This window comes from Phalangium opilio, unplaced genomic scaffold, assembly GCF_054372755.1.
Source record: "Phalangium opilio isolate 3A_F unplaced genomic scaffold, DU_Popi_V2 ptg000217l_1, whole genome shotgun sequence".
Taxonomy (NCBI): Eukaryota; Metazoa; Arthropoda; class Arachnida; order Opiliones; family Phalangiidae; genus Phalangium; species Phalangium opilio.
In genome coordinates, this window is record NW_028324218.1 from 4,679,035 (window position 1) to 4,706,582 (window position 27,548).

Below are 27,548 nucleotides of genomic sequence, written 5' to 3' on the forward strand. Positions count from 1 at the left end.
TCAATTATATTAAAAACTTTATATTTTGAAAGTAGAGACTTGAAAGTGTAATATAATACCACTTTCGTGCTAAAATATGATATGAAATTGTAAATTCCCATACCCTTTAACAGATAAGCACGCACCCCTTGGGACGGGTAAACAAAAGTTAACGATAATTTTCATAAAGTACCATAAAACTGTTACCAATATTTCTTCATAAAAAAAAAACCCACCAAATCTGAACTGCACAATACCATACCATAAAAATACACGGACAATTCTTATTTTCCATAACTTTCAACACTGCTTATTTCAACAATAAACTTGCGCCTTAGCTCTCTCTGTATGTAACATTACATAAATCATTTATAAAGTAAACAAGCTTTCCCAACAAAAATACCGGTCGTTCAATTTTTCTACCAAGGAAAAAAAATTTATGAAAGTTTTGGTTGGTGGTGTTGGACTTATACAAAAAAAATCGCCGATAGGGGGACACACAAAACGAAACCGAACCGAACCAGCAAACGATAAAGGCGGGAACTAAATATAAAATCCGCTATGTAGGGAGGGCTCGAGAAATGATTTTTACAAAAAGGGGGCCTTGCTCTTATTTGGTCGAGGGTCTTGTCTAAGTTCTAAAACGGAGTGGTACTTTTTCGTAGCTTCTATCTGGTAGCTAGACGTGCTCTGCAAAAGACTTCGAAACTCCTTTTAATAATAAAAAAAATCCTCGAAAAGTTTATGCCAGAGAGGGCCTAGGCGAAATAAAATCAGCCGGCGGTAACAGCTGGTGCGTTCGGTTCAAGGATTTTTCTTTACCAATTCAGATTCGCAGTCCAGTCTGTTTAGTTCAGTTTACGGATGGTGCTGCTTTGGTGTGTTGTGGTTTATGATTAAGTATTGTATATGTAATTCCAATTTAATTAATTCTGAAGTTAAGTTAGATTTAAGCGAACATTGGGATTTAAATTGTTGTGAATTCGATTTGAAAGTTCGTTTATATATTGGAAAAGAGAACTTTGTGACACACCGTTTTAATTGTGAACTCTTGAACAACGGAGAGTTTGGGACTTTCGTAATTGCAATTTAATTAACTCTGAAGTTAATTTTAAGCGGACATTGGGATTTAAATTGTTGTGAATTCAATTTCGTTTATTTGAAAAGATAACTTTTTCTGACACACCGTTTTATTTGTGAACTCGTTAACCTCTGACACTGACAGTTTGTGGAAAGTTAATATTTACTTGGAGAAACATTGGTGGTAACGTCTGCGACTGCGTTAGTTCGTTCACCCATGGTCAACAGTATGTGCACGCGTTACTAAATTAGTTAAAAGTGATTAATTACTTGGTCATCTGGGATTACAAATTAATATTTGTGAATTTATTTTGAAATTATTTGAGGATATTTTGGTCACAAACTGAGACGAATAATTCACGTGAAATTAAAAGTGAATTTTATAAAGTACATTTTGATCTACAAACAGAAACGATAAACAACTACGTTTTGTTGACATAAATATCAATGGATTCATAAACAAGTTCCGATTAAAATTAAATTGAATCGAAAATGTTGATTAAAAAGGATTTAACTATTTCTTCAGTTAAAGAACATCAGAATAAACTCAAGATATGCGTTCTTGGAAGTCAACGAGTTGGAAAATCAGGTACAAATTAAGTTTAATTATAATCTTAATGTTAATTAACCTTATTTTTTAGAATATAATATAATATAATAATTTCAGGAAGTGTATATCATATAAACTAAGTCCGGTTACTAATTATTCTTTAAAATTTAATCTTTAAAATCATTAATTTGATATATATAAATTTTAATCCCAAAATCACGAAGCAATTAATTCATTTTAAAAACTTAACTGATGTTCAAGTTACGATAATCAGTGTTTATGAAGGTTTACATGTGAGGTGAAAGCATGTCTGCATCAGATAATGAATGAAAAGATGGATTCCCTAACAACCTAATTTAAATTGCAATTAAATGTAGCGTGAAAATGATTAATGAATTTTTAGGGTATTAATCGCGAATAATAAAAGTTAATTATCCCTCGTAAGTACTTAGAACTAGAAATAAATGTAGTATGGGTAGGAATGCATACAGATAATTGGAATTATTGTGTACCCATATATATCCCATGTTAATTTCTATCCTATGAATTCGGTTTTGTGGGTATTCCGGGCTTGAGAACTTACTTTCCCCGTCACGCCTCATAATTCTAACGGCGTCTTTCTAACTGTGTGATTTTTTCATTGGTTGGGTAGCAAGGCGAGTTCCAAGGCGCATGCGCAAGGTGCAACAGGCAGCGAGATAGATTATAAATTCGCTATGGGTAAAATTCGTCATACATAATGATTAGTCTAGCAAGCTCCTCCCACAAATCCGCCCTGGATACACTGAGTGAAAATGGATGGGTACGCAATGATTCCTAGTAGCTTTATGTATTCCTGGTTTTGTTCATATTAGAGTTGCAAATTGTGTTCCCTAACCCTTTTACTATAGTTTTTATAGTTGTTTTATAGATTTAGTGTATTAGAAATTATTATTTCTCATTTATTAACAATATTAGGTATTTATCCTTAATTAATAATGGACTAATTGAATAAATAAATTCATAATTAATAATATAATACGTGAAAAAAGTTTTTTTTAAAAAAAAACTTAGATTTTGAATTTTTAACCTTTACCTTCCAAAGATTATAAATAGAAAGAAAAATGTGATAATTTTTAAATAATTTTAAAATATCATAAATATTTATTAACCAAATTTTAAAGAAACACCTGCACTTAAAGTTAACTTACATCCATTGAAATGGAGCCAATAGAAAGATAGCCAAATCATCGCTATTACCATATTAATACCCTGCCTTCCCCTCTATTAGTTCAGACATAAGTTTATAAGATATGTTCCATTCAAAGTATGAAATGCACTACCTATACGATTCGTAATGCTACTGAGAGACTTAAGAGCAGCTCGAGATAACTAGTTCGAGAAGGAGAACGACGGAAGCGAGAATTCAATTGAAGTCCTAAGTACACTCGGTGCATGGTGGTTAATTAATTTTGCAGTTAGGACCTATTCCATCTAGGCACTCCTATTTAGTCTGCATTACTAAGCCCCCTTTGACAGCAGCGCCCCACTCACCAGGCCTCCCTCGCTTTACCTCCTCGAATCTATGACCTCACTCACTTCAAAATTACAAGCCCTGCAGTTTGTCATGACCAGAGATTAATTAAACAAACTTATGGAAGGAACATATCACTTATAAACTTATGCTTCAAGATCATTAAATATAAATAAAACGCACCTATAAGTTTCGACCTAACATTGAAAAACATGTTTCACATAAAAATTCATCAATTGGACACAAGTACTAAAAAAACACCTGCCCTTATGTAAACTACTTTCTTCCTTACGAGCCTTAAGATTATGTATTAATACGCGCATAAACGCAATAGTCACTAGAAGACAAAATAATCCATCCATAATTGCTCACATTTGGTAGAAAATCCGCTAAAGCGTTACACAAAAACGTGTGGGAATATTTTTAAGCAATTTTTTTAAACATTACTTTTTATTTTTTACTAAAATCATCTTGTAGTTAAACCTCATGCTTAACACTCCTCAATGGTGTCAAAATGATTTATTTCATGGGTGCCCTTCTCAACTGCTGCACGGATTGTAACACCTCGAAACACCAAGTCTTAATAACTTAAACTATACAGGGTGTACAGCAAGAAGTGATATCACGTTTATTAGGGAGAAGGTATAAGATGCCTCCTAAGTATTCGCGCGCCATAGTCCTGCAGTCCCCCCTTTCAAAATACAAGGGGGGGACGTAAAAGGAGGAGGCCACCGGGCTATTTCGCCTCTCCTCAGTCGGAAAATATGACTGTAATTTTCGTCATTAGCGTCGCGCTGACGTGCACGAGTTTTCAAGAACCAATCAGATGCTGCGGTTGTAATTTAGAGGCGGAGGGGATTAACTCCGGACCTATGTCTACGTTTGAACTGGAGATAAAGCTAGATAAAACTAGATATCACTCCTTGCCCTAACACAAGTTAAATTATGAACATTGGAAACAGTCTCCCTAATAAACTAGATATCACTTCTTGACCTAACACAAGTTAAAGTTATCAACATTGGAAATAGTGTTTCACGGATAAACACCTTGTACATTTGTTGATTCCAACACCATAAGCAGACCACCCTTAACATTTTATATAATATCTGTTTAGGTATTTAGTTTCGTTATACTTCTGGCTTATGGAATCGCAATTACCGTCTGTATCACGTAATTTAATACTTAATGGTTTTGAACTAGGAAATACCATATTGTTTTGGGGGGAAATTTGAGAGAGAAATATGTATACGCCCACTACAATTCAAGTGAGTGAGTGTTTAGAGGTGGTGCTTGTTTTGTAAGACACAATTAAGCGTGTAAATTGCTTGAGTTGCGTTGGTACACCTGGGCAGTTTTTACAGAGTCAAAAGTTCAGTTCAGTTAGATTTTATCTCTGTCTGTAATTTTGATTTTTTTTCAAATATAGGCCTAGTGTATTATTTTATATCCTAAAATCGTAATATTATGTAATGTAATATCTACGTGTTTTAGAGAAACTATTAAGACAATTTAAAGATGTATAAGACCTCATAATGTTAAACTTTGTAAAGACTAAAGAAGAATTATCGTACAAAAATTAAGGGCTGCCAATAAGCTGCAAAATTGGTGGTTGTATTTAGGATAATATGAGACGTATATACTACTTCTTCTCTTCGAGAGAAGTGTACAACTCCACAAAGCGGGGTAATTCTGGTAATTGTAACATGATTCTTCCCCAACAACATCCCTTAACATTTATTAACGCAATTGGGGTTACTAAACCGAATCATGCATGCACATACGCCATTTTAAATAATTCCCCTCATCATTACTATATCTATTAGCGCTGCCTAACTATTTGCCCGCCACGTCAAGACAATCAAGGTTTGTGCCTGGTTGATTGCTGAATGGGGATTTAGTAAATACCAAACAGTTATAGAATTCACCCTAGCACGGTGCGATGTGATACCCATCTGAAGTTTAATGAACAGCGGGAGAGCAAATTAACAAAAAGGGTAATTAATTCCCTCGCCTGGGAAGAATCATTCATGTTACATAACTAAAGCATATTAAGAGGATACAGAGTGTCACCCTTCTTCTATTATCTCCTTCTGGTAATAATACCATGCTGCAGATATTAACAATGCATTTTTAAGTTATTATCGTTAGATTTATTTTTATGCACCTATCCCTTTACCAAGGTCTAATTTGCATAAATACATTATCATAATTCATAAAAAGACAGACTCTAGACAAATCCGATATAAGCAATAAGCTCAACCCCCAATTTTTAAAATTTGGGTCAACATCAATGGGTGAATAAATATAAAAAAAATGAACTTACCATATGCACCAACAACAACGGGGGTTTCAGCAGGAAAACTTTAAAAACACAGTCTGTACCACTCCTTTCTTTTAACCCATTGAAAACCGTTCTTTACAATATAGTATAGCATCCTTGTTTGAAACCTGGCATCCTTCAAGGTCAAGACCGTGAACTTTAACCCCGTCTATTCATAACGAGGCTATGTATTCATTGGATGGGATCCTTGTAGACACCTATCAAATAAAACATATTTTTTAAGCATATTTTTTAAAGTTTAAACAAGAAGTGATATCTAGTTTATTAGGGAGAAGGTATAAATTCGCCCCACATTTCCAGCTTTATCTCCAGTCCAAACGTATAGTAGACGTGTCCGGAGTTAATCCCCGCCGCCTCTAAATTACAACCACCAGCATCTCATTGGTTCTTGAAAACTCGTGCACCTCAGCGCGACGCGAATGACGGGAAAATTACAGTCATATTTTCCGACTGAGGAGAGGAGAAATAGCCCGGGGCCTCCTTTTACGTCCCCCCCTTGTATTTTGAAAGGGGGACTGCAGGACTATGGCGCGCGCGAATACTTAGGCATCTATATCTTCTCCCTAGTAAACTAGATATCGCTTCTTGGTTTAAAAAGAATGATTTTTTGGGTTTAAAAATGGACATAAATGTGTCAATTTTTTTACTTATTTCTAATTTTTTTTTATTAAAAATATTGATTAATGTTTCTAGAAATGTAATATTCCAATTTTATAAACCGAATAATCCTTTTTTTGTGAAAATTCGATTTTATTTCCCTTTATATAGGCCTATATAAATTACTTTTTAGATTAAGTTGTTAAGGTGTTTTTTGGGGGGATTTTTTTGACAACTTAATAAATTTATATTTTTAGATTTTAAACTAAGATTTTGATATAAATTTATTGCGAAGGGGTAAATTTAATTTATATAAGTTTGGTAACTCAATTAATTTTAAATGTAATGTGTATATTGAATTTAGTGTGTTAGGATTTTATAGGAGAAAAAAATCACGTGTTTTTATAGGAAAATATAGGAATAAATATGCATGCTCATATATAATAATATTTTGGGTTAAACTATATTATAGAAAAATCTCAAATAAAAAATAATAAAAAATTGGGGATTTTACTTTGAATTAAATTCAGAGGAACTTAATTAAATGATATAATATAATTAAAAAATAATCCTGAGCAAACTCCGCCTGATCAATTTCGGTCAAATCTAGTCAAATGTCATCTCTATTTTAAAAGAGCCATAACTAAATTTTAATTAAAATAAATTTGATAATGCTAAACTATAAACGAAAACTTGAATTCCCCCAAACTAAGCATCAAAAATATATAGGATATTATAGTCTGACCTTTCAAGAAATTATAGCATAATAATAATATAGGACAGGGTTCAAAAATATAGGATTTCACAGGAATTAAAAAACTCTGCTAATGATAAATATTATTCAAGTTGTAATAGTTAACAAAGAAATTCTACACAATTAATAATAAAAAATAAAAGAAATTCATCTCAAACCTCGGAGTCACGACATTCTTAAAAACTAAACTATACCACAAAATTAAAATTTATGGTTTACAAAAACCAGACAATATCATAATTTTAATTTCCTGGTAGACCAACTAAGCAACCAACAGACCAATCAGGAGGCGTTGTTAATCGTGTACCATGATTACAAAAAAAAACAGCAAAGGGGCCCTATTGGCTATAGCAAATTGCCTTCTTAAATTCCTATAATTATCGTCATTTAAGCCTAATTGAATTAAGAGGAAAATTTGTTACGAGAAAATGGTTTTACTTATTTTTTTTTTAAGCCAAGAAAATAATGCATCCACGATTCCTTGAATCCTTGGTGGTATTACGTTGTTAAAGATTAAAACACTCATAAATAATACGCGTGTCGGAAATATTTCGTATTTATTTTCCTTATATTATAGGTGGTCTTTTAAATTTGAAAGATGGTAACTTTTTTTAGGGGGGGGGGGGTCTTAAATTCGATATAAATATATCGATATTATTTATTTATATTTTTGGTTTGTGGTTTATTTATTTATTTATTTATTTATTTATTTATTTATTTTTTTATGAAAATTATTTTTGGAACAAAAACTATGTTGCGGTTGGTTTTTTATTTTTTTTTTTAAATGGATACTTCGGGCTAGAATTTGTTTATTTTAATTGAAAGAGCGTATAAAATAATTAATATTATCAATTGGAACCATGTTTCTAATTACAATATTAAAGAAGATACGGGCAATTAAGTTAAATCCGTAATGAAGAGACACTACGCGTTAGGCCTCTCCGTCAAGCACTGACTGGGGAGTACCTCTATTGGACGAACTCGTCAGGCGGTACTAGGCGTCCAATAGAGGTACTCCCCAGTCAGTGCTTCGCGGAGAGGCCTAACGCGTAGTTCCATCCATTACGGATTTAACTTAATTAATTGCTCGTATCTTCATTAATATTGTAGATAGAAACATGGTTCCAATTAAGAATATTCATTATTTTATTCGCTCTTCCGATTAAAAAAGAAAAGAAAAAATTCTAGCCCAAAGTATCCCTTAAACCTAAATAAATTTAGGGTACGTTTAGAATTTTAAATTATAACAGTAGAAATAGATTGTTAATAACCATTTTTTTTTCTCTGCATGTAAGTAATGGACTGGTCTATTTATATGCGAAAAGGTTAACATACACAACAAATTTAATTATGGGTTATATAATTTAATGAAAATTTTTATTATAAATGTAATTAAGCCTAAATAACCAACCAATTTACACGTGTTTTTCTCTGCACTGATCTATTTATATGCTTAAAGGTTAACATACACAACAAATTTAATTAAGGGTTATATAATTTAATGAAAGTTTTATTATAAATGCAATGCCTATAAAACCAATCAATCACTGGATCAGGGTGTAACCAATATAATTATAAACAATAACACAAGATACCGAACGGGTCTCGAAACTACCACACGTCAAAAATCATAACATAACCCAAGAAATTGTTTCGACACACACTGACGACACGACACTTATCTCTCTGTACATGCACATAACGAGAAACGCGTCTGATAACCCGAGGCACCATACTTAAGCACCCAAAAATAATTATAACTTATATAAACTATACACTAGACTACCATGTCCATATAATTATGTCGGTTTGTGGCGTAATATTAATGTATGTAATTGAACAGGGCAAGTTCTAGTATAACATTGCCAAACCAATTCCGGTCTGGTGCCGTTAATTACCCACCCAATATGTAATGTTGCCTTTCATAATGATATGGCAGTTATACCGACTTATTAGCAAATAAACATTGATCAAATAATGACTAGAAGCTGTTTCAAGTCAACTTTTATTCTAAGGCTTTTATCGCCTAAACGTGATTTTTAATATCGTGACTTTCAAAAGTGTAATCAAATGCAAATAGAATCGACAGGAAGTTATTAGCTAGTAAGAAGAGTGCTAACGTGGTTGACTCTTAGCCAATGAAATTGATCAAATCATGACTAGAAGCTGTTCAAGTCAACTTTACTAACGCTTTTATGGTCTAAACGTGATTTTTATTATCGTGAGGTTTTAAAGTGTAATCAAAAGCAAATAGAACCGGCAGAAAGTAAGTTATTAGCTAGTAAGAAGATTGCAGGTCACGTAGTTGACTCTTAGCCAATGAAATTGATCAAATCATGACTAGAAGCCGTTTCAAGTCAACTTTACTAAGGCTTTTATAGTCTAAACGTGATTTTTAGGATCGTGTGGTCTCAAAGTGTAATCGAACGCAAATAGAACCGGCAGAAAGTAAGTTATTAGCTAGTAAGAAGAGTGCGGGTCACGTGGTTGACTCTTAGCCAATTAAACTGATCAAATCATGACTAGAAACTGTTTCAAGTCAACTTTACTAAGGCTTTTATGGTCTAAACGTGATTTTTAATATCGTGAGGTTTTAAAGTGTAACCAAGCACAAATAGAACCGGCAGAAAGTAAGTTAACAGCTTGTAAGAAGAGTGCGGGTCACGTGGTTGACTCTTAGCCAATGAAAAATGATTAAATCATGACTCAAAGTGTAACCAAAAGTAAATAGAACCGACAGAAAGTAAGTTATTAGCTATTAAGAACAGTTCGGATCACGTGCGGTTGGTGCTTAGCCAATGAAACTGATCAAATTATGACTAGAAGGTGCTGTTAACAAAATTTACGTGACACGCTCTATCTCGTGACATGATTGTCACATCGCACGTGATTTTCAACATCGTTAGTCCCAAAGTGTAACCGAACGCAACTGGCTGAAAGTAAGTTCTTAGCTAGTGCAGGTCACGTGGTTGACTCTTAGCCAATGAAACTGATCAAATCATGACTATAGAAGCTGTCCAGGAAATACCAACTCCGAATGATTTTAAAATTCAAATTAGTTTGATGAGATTTCATAGATAATTTCAAATTTGCACCTCAGACCAATCGCAAAACGCCCTGCCTTCTAGTTATCAAAATCCACGTGATATATATATCGCGCTGGCCATTATTGTCGTCACATCACGTGCAATTTTTACTATCAAACCTCCTGCTAAATTTCATTCGACATGTAGCAGAGCGTGCCACGTGAATTTTGTTAACAAGAAGGCAGTACCTAGCTTACTTCCCGTATCTTCTATATGCATTTGGTTAAAATTATGTTTATTTCTAAACCGACTTGTTCAAATTGAAGAACCCAAAACGGCAACTAACTTAAGTAGTTTAAAATAATCTACATTAAACATCGCATTTAAAGCTCCCGTACAACGAAAACAATAGAAATAATAAACATATTTTCAAAAGTATAAATAGTTAAACGTGGATCTGAATTTCGACTTAACTTTTTGTTTTAAAAATATTTTGGTACAAATTTTATTTAAAAACTTTTTGATTCACACGAAGATGTAGTTAGGCCTAAATTTTAAGGCTATTTTTGTCTTGAATATATTGTGATAACGTGCGAAGTTAAAACTGATAATGGGTCTTTAAAAAGTTGTTTTCTATGAAAATGTTTAGAAGTATACCAGAATTAGGTTACATATGGAAAGTGGACCAGATCTACTCGTATGATTTAAAAGAAAAAAACGTTAAGCCTAAAATTAAGTTTTAAACTCTGTACCAGTACCTTTCCAATTAAATTATCATAAGTTTATAACTGATATGCTCCATAAGTATGAAATGCACTACCTATACGATTCGTAATGCTACTGAGAGACTTACAGCCCGAGATAACTAGTTCGAGAAGGAGAACGAGGGGGAGCGAGAATTCAATTGAAGTCCTAAGTACACTCGGTGGTGGTTAATTAATTTTGCAGCTAGGACCTATTCCGTCTAGGTCCTATTTAGTCTGCATTTCTAAGCCCCCTTTGACAGCAGCGCCTCACCACTCACCAGGCCTCCCTCGCTTTACCTCCTCGAATCTATGACCTACCTCACTCACTCACTCACTTCAAAATTACAAGCCTTTCAGTTTGTCATGACCAGATATTAATTAAACAAACTTATGGAAGGAACATATCTTATGAACTTATGAATTATTTATGAACCTGTACACCCTTTGACTTGAATTGAATTGAATCAGGGAAATATATATCGTATACAACAAAAGAATACTAGTGCTAAATTTAAGTTTGAATAAAACATCCTTAATCCTTTTAAAATGATTAAATTAAAAAAAATTAAAAATAATAAAACACGATAGTCAAGTTTTAACTAGATATATCAATAGCATTTTTTGAAACTTCTGGTTTCTTGGGTTGGTTCCTTATAGAACTATAAATTTTAAAGTACTAGACACGTTTGAACTTTAACCGGGCGCCAATTTGAACCATACGGGTTATGTCCGGGGCTGTAAGCTTCTTTAAGCCTTTGGAAATATTAGGTGCACTGTGTTATTTAGTTGATACCAAAGGGCAGGATGGGTGATTTCTAAAATTGTTTTGAAATAAACCAGGTTGTTTAACAAAGGGTTTACTGTTTAGGTTGATATCATAAAGGTGCGTTCAGAAGCGCAAACCGAAAATACCGGTTATTATTGAGCGGTTTAAGCTGAAGAACGTTGCTAAAATTAAACTAGAAACTTAAACTTAATTAATTTTTTTGTTGATTTACTATTGTATAAATATTTTTATACTAATTAAATTAATGGTAATAAGGATACATTAATCGTAGAGCAGACGAACATTAATTAACTAGCCTAATAATAATAAAAATTTAGTGGGCCCAAAATTTAAGCTAACATGGTTGCCAGTTCCCAAAAAGAGATAGAGACAGTAGAAGGCGACCTGAACCTAAGGTCACGGGACTACAGTCCATTACTCAAAATTCTTAAGAAGTTAAGACAATGTCATGTTCTAGTACTGATTCTTGTTTGACGTAGCCATGTATTGGTAAAGAAGAATTTAACATGATGACAGGGATATAGTACTGTCTGGCGCACCTTGTTTTAAATATGCCAAAAGGGTGTTCATAGAAAAACAAACCGAAGCACAGGCTGTCGAAAAATTACGAGACGAAATAAGAATAAAACTTGTAAAAAGGGGTGCAATGCAATGCCGTGTATAGACTATAGAGGTAAGGTACTTGTCAAAGCTTCGCCGGCAGACAAGGCCAATTTGTAGACTTGAGAAGCTCTCGATGCTGGTCCAAGAAGAACACAACGCGTGCTAGGTCGCCAAGTTCAATGTCCCAAACCAAGCCCGTTCGAGATGAAAAAAATATGGTGTTTGATATTTCTTAAACTAGGTAGGTATATTGTGAGCCTGCCGGGTTTGAAGGTACCTTATAATTTTCAAGACAGAATTGTCTTCCGTTTATTTTTATCGGGTGTTTGGAAAAGGTTTAATTTAGAAGGTGTTGATTTTGTACGTCGGGTTAATGATTGGTGGTGATTTGATAAAGTGTCTGTGGGGTTTTGATTGTATTAAGTTACTGACACTTTAAATTAGGTGATTTGATGAAGTGTATGTGAAGGATTGATTTTTAAGTTAGGGACACTTTAAATTAAGCGATTTGATAATTAAGAGTCTGTGAAGCATTTATTGCCTAAAAGTTAGGGACACTTTAAATTAAGCGATTTGATAATTAAGAGTCTACGAAGCATTTATTGTCTTAAGTTAGGGACACTTTAAATTAAGCGATTTGATAATTAAGAGTCTCTGAAGCATTTATTGTCTTAAGTTAGGGACACTTTAAATTAAGCGATTTGATAATTAAGAGTCTATGAAGCATTTATTGTCTTAAGTTAGGGACACTTTAAATTAAGCGATTTGATAATTAATAAACTGTCTGTGATTTAATTATTAATAAAGTGTCTGTGAGTAATTGTTTTAAGTTAGGGACACTTTAAATTAAGCGATTTAATAATTAATAAAGTGTCTGTGAAGTATTTATTGTCTAAAATTAGGGACACTTTAAATAAGTGATATAATAAAGTGTCTGTGAAGTTTTGATTATCTTAAGTTAGGAACACTTTAAATTAATTGGTTTGGTAGAGTGTCTGTGAAGTAAACTCAGGGAAACTTTAAATTAAGCAATTAGATAAAGTGACTGTGAAGTATTGATTGTCTTAAATTAGGTACAATAAAAAATAAATATTAAATTTTGAAAACTACTTTTCACGTAAAAATTCCATGAACACATACTAATTTGCATTACAAATATCTTTGTGCGCAATTAGAACTGTTAATTTAAATTCCAAATACAGGATACGATACAACGCAAACTACAAAACCAACCGGGGTCTATAAACCTTTGATATTTCATCCAAAAAAAAAAAGAAAAAATATTCAAAAATATTAGCATATAATTAAGAAATTCAAGAGAGTAAAAAAAATATTAATAATAATATTTCTCTACAAGAAAAGTTTTATAAGAAATAATATTATTCTAACCTTTGAATATTTGTCTTAGAAAATGTAGCAAGACTGGTTTTTGGTTTTAACTATTGGTTGGATGGCTTGCTGGCCATCAGGTGGGGGCCATCTTAGACACTTCCGTGTGTAAGTAAGTAATGGAGATAACTAAAATTCGCAATATAATCGGTTCTTTGTTAAAGGATTTCTGCAATATCTCTTTCAGAACTTGAATTTTTACTTATTTATTTTTTTACTTAAACTTTGTGATTTTTTGAAGAATACTCTATTATATTAACATTGTATATTTAAGGGCTCAATGTATTTGGGGACCTGGGGGGGGGGGGGATTTTGAGCTTGTTACGTACTAATGTTACATTCGTAAAAAGGGGGCGTGGCCGCAGTGTCTTCTGCTTTTATATACAGGGGTTAAGATGGAACGCATTGATAGGACGGTATGTGAACAACAAGGACTCTCTTTATTAGATAGGGGGCTTCAAAGTTACTAGTCCTGATAAACCAAAGTGGTCCTTGCTTGTTATTTGAAGTGTCTTTGTTGAATATTCCGTTTTATGACAAACAAGGTGGTCAAACAAGCACCAGACTTTTGTAAAGGGGTTTATAGTACAAACCAGGAATATATACAGCTACTAGGAATTATTATGTCCCCAATATGTTAATTTCTATGAATTCGGGTTTTGTTGGTCACTCCTCTTAATTCTGATGGCGTCTTTCTAACTGCGATTTTTTCATTCATTGATAGCAACGCGAGTCCCTATAGTGTACGTACGCAAGGTGCAATGCGCAACGAGAGAGATTATAAGTTCGCACTGGTAAAAATCGTCATAGATAATGAATCGTCTATCTAACTCCTCCCACTAAATCCGCCCTAGATGCGTTGAGTAAAACTGGCTGGGTACAAAATCATTCCTAGTAGCTGTATGCATTGCCACGCTAATAAATTACTAGGGCTACCACCCCCCATTCTCAATGTTGCCTTGCAATAAATCATTAGGTAGTACTATCCCAAAAGACCTTGACTCAAATACAAAATTATGTCCAAGCATAAACCACAATCTTAATTACCAAAAAAAATTTTTTTTTGAAGTTTCCCAAAACATTCTTCTGACATATTAGATAATTTTCGTTAGGATATAATAATTAAAAAATTGGATATGAAGGCATTTTCTTATTAATTTCTTATACCTTGTATAGTCTTGCCAAACAAAGGTCGTGACCTTTACACGGGGGCCCCAATGGAGCCTCAATTTAATCATAGCTCCGTTATAAGAAGTGACGTTTCGAGGGAGTTAACGCTAATATCTCGTCAGGTGGCGCCGCGTTAGATGTCGTGATACAATGTCTAAGTTCTTAATTGAAAAATATACAGGGTTGATACAAATATTTCAATTCAAAGAACTTGAGTAATTTTCCCTTGTTGCAATATTAAATATTGTGACTTTTAATATTGCATTTAAAAATCACTAGTACAATGAACTTATATATATGAAATAAATAGACCACGTGCTCAAACACACCCAGTCAAGGGTCAGTCTATTCCATGACCTTTTTAACCAATTTTCAAATATTTCGAATGATTTCGAGCCAGGTACTGTGGTAACCCTGATTCCAGACATGGATGGAAATACAGGTGTTTTATAATGTTTAGGTTTTGGAATTTGAAATTGAATTTTACTTTCATCATAAGTTTATGAGTGATATGTTCTCTCCATAAGTATGACGCTTCCTATACGATTCGTAATGCTACTGAGAGACTTATAGCAGCTCGAGATAACTAGTTCGAGAAGGAGAACGACGGAAGCGAGAATTCAATTGAAGTCCTAAGTACACTCGGTGCACGTGGTTAATTAATTTTGCAGCTAGGACCTAATTCCATCTTGGTGTTCCTATTTAGTCTGCATTACTAAGCCTACTTTGACAGCAGCGCCCCACTCACTCACCAGGCCTTCCTCGCCGCTTTACCTCCTCGAATCTATGACCTACCTCACTCACTCACTTCAAAATTACAAGCCTTACAGTTTGTCATGACCAGATATTAATTAAACAAACTTATGGAAGGAACATATCTTATAAACTTATGTGCCATGCTGTTATGTATGATAGCGATCGATTCTGAATGATTTCTCTTCACAGGTAGGCCTATGGGGCGTTTGTTATTTTTTATTTTAACAAATGTAGAAATTGAAAGCCGTTGCTGAAAGAGTACATACGGTTTCTCAAATAAGTAGGGCGTGTTTGAAAACTAACTTCAAATAGTTTTGAAACTTAAGTTTCCAAAAGGTTCAGTGAATTGTTATAAACTCAGAAAATCCGTTAAACAAATTTGACCAAGTGGTACTTGAAAGTACTTAAATGCGTACTCGAAAATCAAATATTATTATATTTAAGAAGTTAATGTTTCTATTTTAACTATGATGTTAAGTTAAACAAATTTAAAATTTGCAAAGCGCAAATTATTTATTTATTGATTTCATTTAATATGATTATATGAACCAAATAAAATTTTAATATGTTTAAAAATATTGTTTTATTTATTTAACCTAATATTGTTTTGATAACGAAACAATAAACTTTAATTTAAGTATTGTATAATTAGGTGTAGAGCGAAAATATTAATATACAATAGGAAAGTTTGAATTTAAATAATTTAAGTTTAAAATATTAAATTTAATATTATTATTAAACCCCAATTGTAAAAATTGTAAAACTTATAACACCACAATAAACTTAATTTAAGTATTGTATAATTTGGTGTAGAGCAAAAATATTAATATACAATAGGCAAGTTTTAATTTACATAATTTAAGTTTAAAATATTAAATTTAATATAATAACTAAACTCTAATTGTAAAAATAAGTAAAATCAAAACCAATTCAAATTTGAAATTTTCCTTTAAAATTTCGAAAATAATATACAATAGGCAAGTTTTAATCTACCCAATTTAAGTTTAAAATATTAAATTTAATATAATAATTAAACCCCAATTGTAAAATAAGTAAAATAAGAAAAATCAAAACAACTCATGTGAAATTTTCCTTTAAAATTTCGAAAATATGGCATTACCAAATAAATTACTTAAATTATTTAAAATTAAATTAAACCATTCCGTATAAAAGAATACACTTAACAAGAAATCTATGACGTCAGAAAACACCTTAATTTACCCAATTAAAAACCACACCAAGCATCCTAATCTTGTTTCTAATACACATCTCAACCTCATTATGCAAGTAACAAGTAACAACTCGGTCTCACCAAAACATACATGGATGTAAAATTATGAAACTCCGGTTTTACTCAGGATATAATAATTAAAATTAACCTTAAATACATGTAAGGGGGTTAAATTAAAAAAAAAAAAAACCCATATATTTTAAATACAGGGTGTTTTTGAAAAAGGTAGGGTAAATATAATTTTCCCAAGTACTGTACAATCATGCGGTGGGATTGGAAACATTGAATTAGGGCTGAAATTAACACCCTGTACACACGGCGTTAGAAATATAATGAAAAAATAATTATTTAATTCAAATAAAACATAATCTTTGTTAACTTATAAAAATGACCCAAAATTCAACAAATAACCTTAATTTATTTAATTTTTTTTAAGAAATCCTTGAAGCTATATTTAATGATGATTAACAATTAAATTTAGTATTAAAACCAGGCTTATTTTATACCTTAAATTCAGAGTAAGGATTACTTGATTTTTCCTATTTAAAATAAGGTATTTTTACACTTAAATGTGTAGTGAAGAATAAACGGTTCTAGATTTAAGCGTTGATACAATCTAAGGTTGATTCAAATAAATTTAGACCCCCCATGAATTACGTAATATTATAATATAATATAATATAATATACATTTATAAAAAATATATATAGTATATTGCTTAGTGTAAAATATTCCACTATATTTTGTTGCAGTATTTAAATAGGTTAGAGTGGCCAATATATCTCAAATCATTTTATTTTAAAACGGAAAATATAATAAACAGGAGCGAATCATAACAGGAGTAAGCAACTTATTAATTCCGGAAGAAACCTTCCAGCTCTTGTTAGACCACGCCTACAAACATCATTAAATAAATCCTATCGACCATTTCGATGTAACAAGAGGGTAAAACTTTGCCTTCCATGTCACATTTTGGCGCCTGCGCTGTACTCATTTTGCATCATGAGAGTGCGCAGAGACGGATGGCAATGTATCAACCCTCCTGTGTGTCCCGACTCAGAGGGTTACCTACCCCCTTTTACACGTCGAAACGATAGATATCCTTTCACGAGACCAAAACCTTACAGCGCAGACGCAAAGAAAAAGCGAGATGAAACTCAAGGCTTTTACCCCCTTCTCTTCCCCCAAAACACTTGTTCGGGATGATAAGCAACAGCTTCTCACTCCTAGTAATTCGCTTTTATACCACGATTATATTATTAGCTACTAGGTCTACCACAATGAAGTAATATTTCTGGAGACTACTTCCGTTTTAAGTTATAAGAACCATACTGCGCACAGATTAAAGTATGACGATTCCGGAACCAACAAAGTACTTTACGTTGTTTAAAAAACCATTTGTAAAGAAATTTCTTAAAGTTAAAAAAGAAATGTACGATGTACCAGTACCACCCGTCAGACTATAAATGGCGGGAGGTAAAGCAAGTATGATAGCATGATATTAGGCGCACCCATAAGTTTGCCGTGTTGTTTATGCTGGTGGAGGATGAATAGTGCACGGCCAGCGTGAATTTACGGCTATTAATACATATCACATAACAAGAACCGTTTTGTATTAAGGTTTCAATACAGCTTGCTGCAAGGAATAAAGATTTTTTCTTAATTTTGCTGAATTTTACGGCCTACTAACTTCTTGACATCTCATAGTATAAAAAAAGTGACCTCTAACAACAAAAAACATTTTGAGTTTTTAAGATTATTGGCTAGCGGATTGAGTTAGTTATTATAAAAGGAAGAAGTATGTTTGAAGGTATATATTATATTAGTTTTGTTTTGTGAATTGAGGCGAATTTACAAGGGTACAAACAAAGATATATTTGGTAGTGTTTTTCCCACCATAAGAACCAGCTTTATAAAAGCCATAACTAAAATCTTCAATTTTGATGAATTTAAACGCTGGAATAATTTCTTTTTAAAGATAGTTTAAAATATTTCTTTTAAAACTTCAAAAGTGTTGTTTATTAATTGTAATGGAACAATTAAAAAAATTTTGTTACTAAGTGACTTTTGGATGACAAATACCACAGTTCAAGCAACTGCTAAATATAAAAACCCAAAAGAACCCAGAAAAATCAGGTGGACTGGATTTTTTTAAACCAATTTTTTTCGAAAATGGATTTTTGAAACAAATAAAACCCATGTTTTTTTTAAAATGTTTTTTGTTTTAAAAATAAAACCCATGTTTTTTTAAAATGTTTTTTGTTTTAAAAATAAAACCCATGTTTTTTGTTTGAAAAATAAAACCCATGTTTTTTGTTTGAAAAATAAAACCCATGTTTTTTGTTTCAAAAATAAAACCCATGTTTTTTGTTTCAAAAATAAAACCCATGTTTTTTGTTTCAAAAATAAAACCCATGTTTTTTGTTTCAAAAATAAAACCCATGTTTTTTGTTTCAAAAATAAAACCCATGTTTTTTCGAAAATGTTTTTAGTTTCAAAAATAAAACCCATGTTTTCTCAAACCCTGTAAAAGTATTACTTGACAATGTAATTCGCGATTTTGCGTCACGTAACGTCACACTCGATACTAAATGACTCATAACAAACATTGCTAACTTAATATTGTTAACTGCCCTTTAGTATAGACACAAAAATTAAACCCAAAAAAAGTAATAATAAAATTAGTAGTTGAACAGACAAAGAAAAAGAAAATTTAAAACAGGAAATTTTCAAAGCGATATGTTGGCGATTACCGATTAGTATTATGAGGAATTAATATTAATATAATCAGGCTGTCAGAGAGAGAGAGCGAATTGTCTGTCAAAAACATCAAAGTATGATTGAAAGAGCCGTGGGAGATAAGGAAAAAGAAAGACATTTATCATTCGTTTAACAACCTAACTGAACCAAACATGAAACGATCGACTCTCTAAAATTTTTAAAGTCGTTAGACTCAGCTTAGAACGTTATAACAACGTTCCGGAGGTGTAATTGCGAATTAGCATTTTCCTAAATAAAACTATAATTAAACAACCTCGCGGGCTATAGTTTGATCTCTCTCTATATATACAGGGTGTATCTGATAAGTTTGCCATAAATAAATTAAGCTGGGGATGTTAATTGTTCTTTGGGAAATCAATAAATTTTTGAGTCGAAAATGTATGTAACTTTTATCTCCATTTTGTTAATTTGTTTTCGAAGATTATGATTTCATTGGGGTGTTTTATTTATGACCCCTTAATTGAATTAAATTAGCAACCATTGTCTTAATTCAGTTTATTAATTAAATTTAAATTGGTCATCTGTAAAATACACATCCAACAACAATCTCAACTCGAAAACAGTGAGTTTCCCTTGTGGCAAATTAACAAAATGGAAATAGATATAAGTATAGAACAATTTAGACTCAAAATCGACTGATTTCCCAAAGAACAATTAACATCCTCCTTATTTTATTTAAAGCCAGACTTAACAGAAACACCCTGTATATCCTTCTAATTAATAGCAGACAGTACGGTGCCATCGTTAGTTCGGTTTTTAAGCTATAATATCGTTAATTTGCGCCATATATTGTATTTAAAAACTTATTCTGGAGTTTATTAACAGATTTATTTGGTTATTTGGGTTAAAAAGGGGACAAGGATAAGTCGAGATTAAGGTTAATCATTCATTAAAAAGTGTTGCTAAATTAAAAACTGGATATAACCAGGAGCAAATAATTAAACTAAAGTACCCAACTGGAACCATGCATGATTATCTTAGGTGTCTGGACACCGAGAGACGTGGCTTTTCTAATTCTAGCTAATATTCAGTAATAGAGTCTGAATTTTATGTCTTATTTAGCATTAGATGAGCTCTAACAATCGGCCGTACCGGAAATGATAAGTTGAGGCTTTTATTACTTTACCAACTGCTCCTGAACATAATGATTGATTTACAAATTAAAATATGCACCAATCGAACTTCTATAATTATTTTAAATAGGAATGCATACAGGTACTAGGAATCATTGTGTGTACCCCAGCCATTTTCAATCAAAGGACATCCAGCTAACCTTGTTAAACCTGTGGCTAAATAATTTTCTAAGGCTAGCCATTTTACCTCAAGGGTAATCAACGATTGGAACTCGCTTCCAGAAGACTTCTTATTATTAGAATGTTCCGTCCGTTTCCGTCGAAGTGTTACGGATTGGATTCGAAAGAGTTCCTGAATTTTTATTTTTATTCTAATTTTTGTTTGTTTATTTGATATACCTTATGCTTTTGGGGGGTTCTTGGCTTAGCGACCCGATCCCTCAGTTCGAAATAAATACATAAATAAAGTATCTAGGAGGAATTTATGGGAGGAGCCAGCTAGACTAATCATTATGCATGACGAATTTTACCTCGCGTTGCTACCCAGCCCATGAAAAAAATCACAGTTAGAAAGACACCGTCAGAATTATGAGACGTGACGTCACGGATAGTAAACCCGGTATACCCACAAAACCCCAATTCATAGAAATTAACATGGGATATTTATGGGTGCACAATAATTCCTAGTAGCTGTATGTATTCCTGTTCGTATTTATTTATTTAATTTTAAACTGGAGTTATTGAAATCTTTGAAACAATCCCACATGAAACAAAAACCCAAAACCAGGAAAACGTGATTACATTAATATAAATACTGTATTGGTAACTCGGACTTACGTATTTATGATAAAATAAGGCCGCCTTCTCAATTAAATTTAATAAAGAGAAAAAAAACCGTATCCAGACATCTTCCCCCTCGAGCTGACCGTGCAGAGCGAGCAAAATAAGATATCTTGACTGTATTTTTAATCCCTATATACATCCGATTATATAATCCATCTCAACCTCAATTATATCAAAAATTTGTATCGTAAAAAAGAAATTTATAAAATTGAAAAGTAATTATATAATATGATGGGGGATTATATATGCCAAACACGGATTAAAAATTATGAAGTCAGCCTATTGGCTAATCCTTCAAAAAAGATTACTTTATTGCATTCCAATTTTAATTTAATGATGAAGAATTGGTTTGGATATACCTATTAAGACCTAACTTGATTGCTGATAATTTCTTTAATGTTTAAGATAGTTTGTAATAGTTCAAAATAAAGGAATTTTTAATATCGCCGTTAAAAATCGGGGGAATTTTTAATATCGCCGTTAAAAATCGGGGGAATTTTTAATATCGCCGTTAAAAATCGGGGGAATTTTTAATATCGCCGTTAAAAATCGGGGGAATTTTTAATATCGCCGTTAAAAATCGGGGGAATTTTTAATATCGCCGTTAAAAATCGGGGGAATTTTTAATATCGACGTTAAAAATCGGGGGAATTTTTAATATCGACGTTAAAAATCGGGGCAATTTTTAATATCGACGTTAAAAATCGGGGCAATTTTTAATATCGACGTTAAAAATCGGGGCAATTTTTAATATCGACGTTAAAAATCGGGGCAATTTTTAATATCGACGTTAAAAATCGGGGCAATTTTTAATATCGACGTTAAAAATCGGGGCAATTTTTAATATCGACGTTAAAAATCGGGGGAATTTTTAATATCGACGTTAAAAATCGGGGGAATTTTTAATATCGACGTTAAAAATCGGGGGAATTTTTAATATCGACGTTAAAAATCGGGGCAATTTTTAATATCGACGTTAAAAATCGGGGCAATTTTTAATATCGACGTTAAAAATCGGGGCAATTTTTAATATCGACGTTAAAAATCGGGGGAATTTTTAATATCGACGTTAAAAATCGGGGGAATTTTTAATATCGACGTTAAAAATCGGGGGAATTTTTAATATCGACGTTAAAAATCGGGGGAATTTTTAATATCGACGTTAAAAATCGGGGGAATTTTTAATATCGACGTTAAAAATCGGGGGAATTTTTAATACCGACGTTAAAAATCAGGGGAATTTTTAATATCGACGTTAAAAATCGGGGGAATTTTTAATATCGACGTTAAAAATCGGGGGAATTTTTAATATCGACGTTAAAAATCGGGGGAATTTTTAATATCGACGTTAAAAATCGGGAGAATTTATAATATCGACGTTAAAAATCGGGGGAATTTTTAATATCGACGTTAAAAATCGGGGGAATTTTTAATATCGACGTTAAAAATCGGGAGAATTTATAATATCGACGTTAAAAATCGGGGGAATTTTTAATATCGCCGTTAAAAATCGGGGAAATTTTAAAAATTTCCACGGTAAACTCAATTTAAAATGAAAAACATTTGCGGCAATCTTAAAACAGATTCTAAAATATAGACCTTAAAGCAATACAATTGCGGTTAGTTTTAAGATATCCAAACCATTCTTGAGGATACTCTCTCGTAATAGAGACTAAATGATCTCGGATTTCAGTGAATGGCTATTTTGGTTCCTGCTCAGTCAGGACGTCGCCAAACACAGAAAAAATATGGCGATAAATATTAAAGAGAAAAGGGTTGAAAGGGCTTTGATAATTTCTGGGTCAACGATTAATTGTTATCCAATAAACTCTATCGGAAAAATATCGTTTGAAATAAAACCGACAAATGGGCGCCGAATTTAATTAAAATCGCATTTTCCCAACAATCAAAGTTCGATCAGAAAGTAATGACTTTAAGTTGCAACACTCTAAAACCTTTGCGTTATAAGTTTATAAGTGATATGTTCCATCCATAAGTATGAATTGCACTACCTATACGATTCGTAATGCTACTGAGAGACTTGCAGCTCGAGATAACTAGTTCGAGAAAGAGAACGAGGGGGAGCGAGTCAATTGAAGTCCTAAGTACACTCGGTGGTGGTTAATTAATTTTGTAGCTAGGACCTAATTCCATCTAGGTCCTATTTAGTCTGCATTACTAAGCCCCCTTTGACAGCAGCGCCCCACTCACTCACCAGGCCTCCCTCGCTTTACCTCCTCTCGAATCTATGACCTACCTCACTCACTCACTCACAAATTACAAGCCTTTCAGTTTGTCATGACCAGAGATTAATTAAACAGACTTATATTGAAAATATCTTATAAACTTATGATCTCTTATACGAACAAATTATGCTTATTGTTTTAAATTTTAGTTCAAATATTTTGATGAATTATTAGTCCAATACAAATACAAATATCTCACGAAAAATTCCTTATGAAGTTCAATGGCTTTTAAGGTTTAAATTTATATTAAAAAAAAAATAACTAAAATTCAAGTTTTCACCCTACATAAAAAAGATAGAGAAACAACCTTACATATGTCATCGTTATGTCACAGGATAAATATATACCGTAAGCTACCAAGAAATAAAAAATAAATATCATCCGCAACACGTGTGAGTGAACTTGTTAGAATTTAATCATAATTTAGTCTAGTCTGTGACAAGCCATAGCTTTTCTTTCACCTACGACTGTCGGGACGTTTTTTGATGCATTTAGTAACACCCACTTTATAACTTTTAGCTAGGGTTGATAAAAATTGGAAATAATTTTATTTCTTAATTTTTTTTAACCGTGTCTTAAGTTGGGTAGGCGTGTCTAATGCGCAATTCGAGACCCACTTTAATTGCTCTAATTTAATTTACGGACTTTGAAGAATTACCCCGGGCTTTGTAATTGATTTATGAAATAAATTCTATTTCAAACTCGACGGTCGAAGAACTTTCATGTATATTTTTTGAGGGAATAATTGTGGTAGCAACTTTAAGGCATATTACACGCATAATTAATTTTATTTTTACCTTCAAATTTTGTTTAGTATATTTAAATCCTTTTTTTAATTTTTAAGTTACATTAAAGGTTTTCCCACGGTTTGGAAAATATTGGTTTTGTTGGCCAGTAGTCACGTGTCTTAAGAAAATGGGGTTTATTTTAATAAGCCAAATAAAAAAATTATTTATTTATGCTAAAACGAAATATTATGGGGGTTCGCGGACCCCAGGTTGATTTCAACAACAAATGTTTTTCACTCTATCTCTCTAATATTGTTATATGATTACAAATAGCTCGTAACCAACAAAATTTCTTTAACATAATTAAGAAAGTGAATTTTACAGTTATAGATAAAATAAATTAATAGCTTAGGGGCCCGCGGACCCCAGCTTGGTTCAATAGTTAAAAAAAATAAAATTTTTGTACCACAAATATAGTTATTTAATAGTCGTTTCGTTGGTCAAAGCAAATGGACGAAAATAGAGTTACACACCAATATATGGCAATATGTAGTCGATATTAAAAATACCTTAGGGGCCCGCGGACCCCAGGTTGGTTCAATAGTTGAAAAAACACAAATTTTGGTACCTTAAATAGTCGTTTCGCTATACGAAAATAAAGGTACAGACAGACAGACAGACACACACAAACAAACATTTACCAATATGTGTATTAGATATTAAAAATCTGATCATTTATAATTTTTCAAACTATTTTCCTGATATCATAATTTCAAAGGTAAATTATTGTAATGATATATTCGCACCGCTATTTATAATAATTCAAGAGCTCTACAAGTACTTCAAGTTTGAAAGGGCATTAAGTAAGCGTTAACTTGACACGTCTTAAGGTAGCTGTTTTTTATTTTTCAACTTCTTTTTAAGTATATTTTCACTTTCAATTCATGATTTTGACACCTATCTCCAAACTTGATGATCGATACGTTTCATCCCGCGCCAAAAATTACCACGCGGTCAAAAGTTTCCCGCCACCACCACCGCCAAAGTTAATTTCAAACAAGAATTCGCGTTAGTCTAAAATTAATTTAAAAATAATACAAAAAAATTACATATTTCTTTAGAAAAACTGTAATTAAAATAATATTGATTAGTTACACGTATAATTAATTATATAAGATGAAAATTTTGACATGCAGTAAATAACAACAACAATATTGTAAGAAGAAAAAAATGTTATTTTGTTTTTGTGAGAAATAATGAATTTAGCCTTGACTCATAACGACCCCTATGCAATCATTGCTACAAAAACTTCGAAATGGGTTTTTGTAACAAATGGTTTTTCGGTTGTCGATTTTTATCTACTTTTAAATTACTAATTTAATATTTGTATTTTTGTTTTTTGTTTTTGCAGCTGTTTCGGTGAGGTACCTAACGAAACGCTACATCGGAGAATATAGTTCAAATAAAGGTAATTTAAATTAAAATTAATTCTAAGATAATTATCTTTTAATTTAGTTTTAACTTCGGTTGTTATTTATTTATCTATTTTTTGTGTAATAGATTTCGTCTACAGACATTCAGTTTCGTTCGATAATATTACGACCGAGGTTGAGATAATGGATACCGCATTTTGCAAAGTATGTTAATATTAATTTAGAATTTGAAATATTTTGAATACAGAGCTTCTTAGAGTAGTTTAGACATCGATAACACATTGGTCAGTCCAAGACCTTTGATTTGAGTACTCACAACCCCACATTAAATTTTAATCAAGCTTATATTATTTCCAATAATTACCAATAGGGGCGGGTCGATCGCCTCCTTTAAACATATACTTATGACCACTTTTCTAAACGCTCTTGACGAGACAAATTCAAATATGCCATTCATTTTAACTTTTGAAGAATTTAATAAAAATTATTTCAGACGCCATCTTGCCTGTACGAACACGTGACATGGGCGGACGCTTTCGTCTTAGTCTACAGCATATGCGACAGAAGCACATTCGAATACACACGACATCTAGTTGAGACCATCAGCACGCTAAAAGGTTTAGTAAGAGGTTGCCCTATTATACTACTTGGTAACAAACGGGACTTGGAACACGCGAGACAAGTAGGGGTCGACGATGGTCAAGAGATGTCGCTGCGATTTCAGTGTCAATTTTACGAAGTATCCGCAGCCGAAAATTACGTCGGGGTTAGTTTGGCTTTCCAGAGTCTAATCAGAGAATCTAGAGCCCTTCAGGTTAGTCATTAATTAAGTCAATTAAATTTAATTTAATTTTCACATGAAATGCTAATTGTTTAAATTTTAGATCTACTTGCAAGCCTTAAAAACCCTACCAATCAGGCGACCCAAAATAGGCGCAGCCATGACAGTTTCCAAAATGATTGGGATGGTCTTTGGTAAGAATGGAAAATTAGGGAGAAACGGTCAGAAAAAGAGGCCGTCACTGTCCATATGACTCTTAAAGGTTAAAACCGCGTTTCGTCAATTATTTCGAAATTCGGTGCAACCGTGAACTAAAAAAATTGTGATTAAAATAAACTGAACTGAACTTCAACGAAGCGAAACTGTCGTTGAATCGTGTGCACTGAACAGACACACAGACTCAAGGCCACAAAAAATCCCAATCTATAATCTACGTGTTAGAATGACAATCACGAGTAGATATAAAAAAAATGTGTCTATAGTTTCGTTAGCGAACGTTAGTCTTGTGATTTATATTGAACTACTTTATAAAATTAACTAATTATGAGTGGTAGAATATTTTAGAGTATATCTTGAAATTATTTTGAACAAACTTAGAGGTTATAGATAACTTACAACGAAATTCAAACGAACAATTAAGGTTAAACATTTCAACATAATCCTGTACAATTGTGCCATACAATCGAGACTATTTTCGAAGCCACGTTGCCTTTAAAAACACAAGAAAACAAGACAGGCAAATTACGAATTCATCGAAATATTATGATCTCAAAATAAATTGGCAATCTGCCAATACATAAATAAAATAAAAATTATAAATAAATATTTTTGTAAATATTACTATTTTTAAATATTTTTGTAGTTAAGTGAATATTAATTAAGTAAAACTGATGTTTTTCGGTTTTTTAGAAAATGTTTAAAAGTAGAATTTTTTAAACCTTCATAAATAAATAAATAATAAACTATTTTTTTAAAAATAATTTATGATGGTATTAAATTCCTGTAGCCGGGTTCAAATTCATTTCATACAATCTTACCCCTACTTAAAATTCTATGGGTGTTAGCTACTGTATTTTAAACACAAAAGAGCAGGCTTGCTAAGTTAACTTTTGCTTTTTAAGTTTTTCCTGGTAACTTTTA

The 27,548-nt window shown here is 32.3% G+C and overlaps 1 protein-coding gene across 1 annotated transcript; it reads left to right on the forward strand.

Annotated features, from left to right (window-relative positions):
- Positions 1 to 577: 577 nt before the first annotated feature.
- On the forward strand, positions 578 to 27,220 carry LOC149615817 (ras-related and estrogen-regulated growth inhibitor-like protein A). Its single transcript, XM_089856838.1, has 5 exons — positions 578 to 1,648; positions 25,606 to 25,662; positions 25,755 to 25,831; positions 26,121 to 26,441; positions 26,512 to 27,220. Exons 1-5 carry the CDS (start codon positions 1,552 to 1,554, stop codon positions 26,659 to 26,661), a joined length of 702 nt encoding a protein of 233 aa, XP_089712964.1. The 5' UTR covers positions 578 to 1,551; the 3' UTR covers positions 26,662 to 27,220.
- Positions 27,221 to 27,548: the final 328 nt, after the last annotated feature.